Genomic DNA, 6698 nt, shown 5'->3' with positions numbered 1-6698 from the left:
CAAATTAAAAAAAAAATTGTTTGTAAATGTTTAAAAATAGAAAGGTTAGACACTGAGAAATTATAAATATCAATGAATGAGATAATGCTTTAAAATTTAAGAAATATGTCATAAAAATAAAGATTTATAAAGTATATTTTTAATTGAATACAATTTTAAATAAATTTATACATTAAACTAGCTGACCCAGCAAACGTTGTTTTGCAAAAAAAAAAATTTTGGAACTTAAAATCAATCATTAAAAAATTTTTTTTTGAACAATTAAAAAAAAAATTGAGCTAAATTGGACCAGCCGTTCTCAATTGATGAATTGCTATTCATTTTTGGTTCCATTTTTTTATAATTAATTCTATAATTTTAAATTCTTTATTAAAATAAAGAAGAAAACATTTTGACTTGACACTAATAGTCAATGAGACATTATTTAATCAGCAAATAGTATGTTAGAGGAAGAACAAGTTTTAGTTTAAAATGCAGCTTCTCATACCAAACCCTATCGGCTATTAAACACTAATGAGACATCAAGGAAGAACAAACAGGAATATTATTTTTTCTTTTTGACTAACAAAAGAAATTTATAAATGGTTACAACTGAATTGTCTAAAAATACTTATTAAAATATAAATAAAATAAAATTATTACATTCAAGAATACTATCTTATATTATTAATATAATTAGTTTTCAGTCAACTTTTTCCTTTTGATTAAAATCATAAATTAAGGAAACAATATGATGTTTTTAAATTTATTAACATAGTAAAGTTTTTATAATTTGCCAATGATTTATTAATTATACTTCAATTTGTATTTTCATCCTTTACAATTTCCAAACATCTTCTAGCAAATTCTTCAAATATAGGTTCAATCATAGCTTTTTCCAATTCTTCATTGGGACTAGTACTATTGTCTATTTTTTCCAATAATTTTTGTAAATAAGAATTAGAAACTAATTCTCTTAGACGATTATCATAACCTAAAAATAAAACAATTAAAATAATTTATCAATAGAAAAATAAATTAGTTATTAAATAATATTTTATAACCTCTACTTATTTTAATAATTGTAAACTTATTATTCAATTAAATTAAAATATGTACATAGTTTTTTAAATAAATATCTAAATATATTAGAAATCTAAAAATTAGAATATTTTTAAATAATAAAAAATAATTCAAGTGAGTTAAAAGTTTAACTGTTTAAATTATATCAAGTTTAAAATAAAACTTAATACATTCATAGCCACATATCAACCATATTTGTTATATTTGTTATAGGGTTCTTTTTAGATATATTAGTATTATTTACTGTAGGTATATTTTATTTATTGTTTATGTAAGGTTTTTCTTAAACGACTTTCTAAATTATACTGTGGTAGTGAACATGTTAATAACAATGCCAGATTGAAAGCATCTTGAATTGATTTTAATTACATACATCTAATTAAAGTTTGGTTAATCATAAATGTTACTAATAATAAAACTTAAACATAACAAGAATTAGATAAATACCAAGTTAAGTTATACATACAAAGTAAATTTAATTTTTCTGATGGGATTGTGTCTTCAGTTGGATACATTTGTTCATTTTTCACCATTTCAACTGATGCATCATGATTGCTTATTGTACAATCACCTGATAGATGATTTTGATAACATGCAACTGAACAACTTTAAAAATAATACATTTTTTGATTAATTAATTAAATTTATTATTCTATAAAAATAATCGTATCAATTATAATTAGAATTTTTACTATCAATGAATATTTTAATAAAAACATGAAAAATTATATGTTTTATCTAATTCTAGATCAAAATATATACATTTAAAAATTTAGAAAAATTGTTTTTTTTTTTAAATTTTTTATCTTTAATTTAAGTAATACATATACTAATAAAGTAATACATTTTAGGAATTATAATAATTTAAATACAAGAAACAGATATTGTGAAATGTTATTTAAATTAATAGACTACTATAAAATTAGAAAGGCATTAAGTAAACTTTGAATTTCTCTACTTCTATTTTTGATCCCTGGTGTACTATAACTCAAAAGTACCCAATTCACGCCATGATGTTTTGTTTAGTCAGCATTATTTACTAGTCACATTATTAGTATTATTGTTTAAATTTAAAGATGTTTCTGTTTAACATAGACCAATTGTATTGAACTATTGAATTTTTCAATAAAAATAAATATTGTCTTACTGAGTTTGAAAATTGATTGTTTTATTAATATCAAAAATATGTAATTACTGTACACATCGTAAATTGAGTATGGTGAGCTTTGATTATATTATATCATATTATTATAATTAATGTCATAACATAACATTTATAAAATTATTTTATCCAAATACTGTTTTACCAATATCTGGAAAATATTTTTTTAACAAGTTCTTGAACCTGATATTTTTTAAGATGAGCGAGTGATTTTACCCAAATTCTAAAAACTGAATAAAATAGAATTTAAAAAAAATTGTATAGAATTATTTAAACATTAATACTCACTACTTGACGTTTCTGCATTTTGGACATTTATATTTGGATTTGTTAATTTCACAAATATTACACTTCATTTCACTTTTGTGCTAAAAACAATTTATTAAATGACTCAGTTTCAACTTATTTTTATAAATATTAAATAAAAACAAAAAGTTGGAAAACTAATAAGGATAGAATCATAATAAATTAATAAATATTTATGTATTTTTTTCTTTACTTCAGAATTTTTTTAATCTTAAAAAAAACGTGTTTGTAAAAATTATTGTTATCTGTGACTTTTAATTGTAGATGATAAGGAATAATGATAAATAGTCTGTAATTTAAATATCATAGACATATTAATATGTCTTGTGATATGTCTATGTTAAATATAGTAGATAAGTAGATTACGTGATAATTGAGTCGCAGAATAATAATATATAAATTATAAATTTATTCTGTGATTGAGTAGTAAATTTTTGAAATGTTCTATTACTATCTTTTGTCTATCATTATTATTAAATAAAATAAAAATAAATATTTTTTAATTAAAGCATTGCATTAATTTAATTTGCTTAAATTTTAAATAGTATAATAAACCCAGCATTATTATTTGATTTAAAAAAAAATTTATGATTTGTTTAGTATTCAATTTTCATGTTTTTTATTTCTGAGCAAATAAACATTGAATTAAAAAAAAATGTAATATGTATGTACCACAGCCAATTGAAAAAAATTCTGTCAAAAATTTAATATGTTTTTGTCCACCCTCGTGGTGTTATTTTTGTCCTGACCTGGATATATTTAATGATTTTTTCAAAGGATAAATGTACGTTTAATTTAAAAATGTATAGCATAAATTACATTACCATGGATTGCCTTTTACCTATATATAAGATATAACTACAATCTTTTTGGAAATTTGTACGCTATATCCTTCCTTGGAACATTCCAAATTAAGTCCATTTTGGTGAAATTAAAGCTTATTCCGATGACAAATTTATAAATTTGTTTATATCTTACTTTTACTCCATTTTTGTTGACCCACATATTATGTCTGAAATAGATTTACTTTTTTATATTTCTGTCAAATCTTCATTTCGAGTATTATAATATATTAATCCATGATTACGAGTGATGAGGTATTTGTATCTCTTGAATCATTATCATATACCCGTAGTTTCCGTCCTGATGGAGAAGCTGCTTCTCTTTTTATCGTTCCTTGATGTACTCAGTTCACCAATAGGATATTAAATATCCTCTTTTTAACAAATCACTTCCTGCCTGAGGAGATATTTGGAAATGTAGCCGTGTTACTCTGATTTTAAAATCAGGAAATCTGGCAGATATTACTAACTACCGAACAATCTCTGTTCTCCCTTTATTAAGTAAAATATTCAAATCAATCGTACTTAAAACATATTGAAAGGTCACTTTTGTTGACACTTTATCAGTAAGTACACGGACGGACTTACCATTTTTCCATCCCAAGACATTACAACACTATTTATATATATATATATAAATGGATCCAAAAATGTATAACAATTCATCAATTGAGAACGGCTGGGTCGATTTGGCTCAAATTTTTTTTTAATTGTTCGTAATTGCCAGAAGGTTTTTGATGATTGATTTTTTGAGTTCCGGAATGTTTTTTCAAATTGAAAAAGTTACAGCAAGCTTTAACTTATAAAATTGTCCATATGACATAATTAATCATTAAAATGGGGCCCCCGGCCAACATTAAAAAAATGGATCAACATGAAGAAAACGATTTTAACGTGGGTTTACTACATGGGCTTAACAACCTTATTACGCTCCCATAATTCCAACAGTAGTGGTGGCCGAATGGGTTAAGGTTTCATTTAAAGAGTATCAAGCCCAAGGTATTAAAACTTCTTTGCAGTTTTTTTTTGGCAAAATAACGTTTGTCGGGTCAGCTAGTATTATATAAATAAAAGTAAAAATATACTGAAAAATTGCGGCGCCCATAATAGATGTTGCGCCCTAGGCACGTGCTTAGGTTGCCTATGCGTAAATCCGCCTCTGAGTAAGTACCAACATGCTATAAAGTTTATAAACTAAGTATATAATATAGAAGGTTAATATAAGTCAATAATATTTTGACTTTTTACATGGACATTTGTTGAAAAAGAAATTATCTTCTTTAAAAATATGTTTGATAATTCCTGTGGCTAAATGTTTTACTGAGAGAGCTTTTTTAAAATTAACTAGAATAAAAAATAAGTATAAGTAAACTAGTCAGACTCAAGAAAACTTAGACATACAAGTGATTTCATATTCATTAAAGTCATTAGATTTAAATTAAGTACCAATAGAGTTGAAAATAAAATTTGTTTGATAAAATAGTTTTTATATTATATAATATATTAACTTTTTTTGATACTTATTGTAAAACTTAACTGTTCATTTTATATAAATTTGTTCGTGTATTGTTAATAAATTTAAAATGTATTAATAAAATTTGTATCTAAATTAATGAATTATAGAGTATTAGCTTTTTTTATACTATAATTAGTAGTTTTATAGACATATATATAAATTACATAGGTATATTAATAATCTTATAATATAATTGTCAATTATTAAAATAGTTAATAAATTTATTTTCCTTCAAGCATAGAGAGCAGCTTTGTCATAAGGGCCCATATGAAATTGTAGCCTCAGAGCCCAATAGGTCCTTAATTCAGCCTTGGTTTTGACTTTTCCCTACTCTTACAAATTACCGAAATTAAGGATTTGGTCTTCTTCTATGTTCCCTCACTTGAGTTTTGACCTTATTGATTTTATTTTTTGAAAAGCTCTCCGTGTACTAGGTTTATAAGACATCAATCATTGAACTTTGATACTCCTAAATGTTTTTCCTCACTATATAGCTCGCTTGTAAGGACATTATTAGAATACGGGGCAGTAGTCCCTTTATTCCTTAAAGGACATACGCTATCTCAATAAAGTTCCAGGACTGTATTCTCAGTTTTGCCAGTTATCGTCTTAATATTTCTCATCTTCCTTAAGACTATAGTCATATCAGCAATGTTTTTGGTTTTAAATTGTTATCCATATGTCCTAATATCTATCCAGTTGTAGTTTTATTAATGAGCTTATTCAACATTGAAGGAAATATTGATGCATCCAGTTTGTTAGAACAAATCGATATTCGGCAATTATTTTACATACCAGTAAACCATACTAATTCTGTTAATAATTCTCCCCTGATTAGAATGATGTCGATAACTAATTGCAATTGGTAATTTGTTTTTACATCTTGGCCAACTTCAATACCTCACTATATTATTTATTACAGATGATTTTTTTTGTAACTAATTGTAAAATTAGTTTTATTACTTTGTTTAAAATAATTCCAAAATCCGTTTGGCATTTATTCTAATAAATAAAAATAAAAAATGATGTGCAAGAAGTATCCAATTTTTTTAGAAGACTATTCATTCAGCTTTGAACAGTGAAAAACGTGATTACATTTGAACTTCAAATGATTATTAATATTGGTACCTAGTTAACATTTTTTATAAATATCTATACTCAAATCGAGAATTAAGTCAGTTCTACAAATGGAGCAATACACATTTTAAAGAAATAAAACTATTTATTAATACTTATTTTAAAAATTAGTTGACATCAAGAGGATACATGGAAATAAGTCACCTTAAATAGACATTTAATTCATTATAAGGAGCATAAATAACACAAAAATGAGTTTATTGCTTTGAAAATCACATATAAAATATCATTATATAAACTAAGTATATTAAACAAGGTGATTTATTTTAACTAAAGATAATCATTACTCTTATTATTTTGGCTGGTTAGTTTTAATTTAAAAAATTAAAATTAAAATACAATTCTTATTATATTTTTTTTCACTATTTTTTATTTAATAGTAACTAATATTTTTAATTTGATATTTTTCTTAATAATTAATTTTATGAACATAGAACACTAGAATATATTATATGTATTTATTTATTCATTACTGAATTAAGTTTTTTTTTATAAATAATGAACATTTAAAATGATCTGAATAAAAACAAAATATTGAAAATGGTTTTTTTATTAATCCCAAAATGTATTGTTGTTATACTTCAAACTATGCAAAAATTTACTTCAACAGCTCTTAGAAAAAAAATCACCTTGTATTATATAATATGTATACAATGTTCCTAGTTTTCTACAA

General features: G+C 23.6%; 1 protein-coding gene across 1 annotated transcript; it reads right to left on the bottom strand.

Annotated features, from left to right (window-relative positions):
- Window positions 1-642: 642 nt before the first annotated feature.
- LOC113549204 (zinc finger HIT domain-containing protein 3) lies at window positions 643-2730 on the bottom strand. Its single transcript, XM_026950397.1, has 3 exons — window positions 2513-2730; window positions 1529-1668; window positions 643-973 (listed from the first exon to the last, which is right to left on the bottom strand). Exons 1-3 carry the CDS (start codon window positions 2578-2580, stop codon window positions 798-800), a joined length of 384 nt encoding a protein of 127 aa, XP_026806198.1. The 5' UTR covers window positions 2581-2730; the 3' UTR covers window positions 643-797.
- Window positions 2731-6698: the final 3968 nt, after the last annotated feature.

The sequence above is a fragment of the Rhopalosiphum maidis genome, chromosome 1 (assembly GCF_003676215.2).
Source record: "Rhopalosiphum maidis isolate BTI-1 chromosome 1, ASM367621v3, whole genome shotgun sequence".
Classification (NCBI taxonomy): Eukaryota; Metazoa; Arthropoda; class Insecta; order Hemiptera; family Aphididae; genus Rhopalosiphum; species Rhopalosiphum maidis.
The sequence above is the reverse complement of the archived record's forward strand: the minus strand, read 5'-3'. Positions and strand labels throughout refer to the sequence as shown.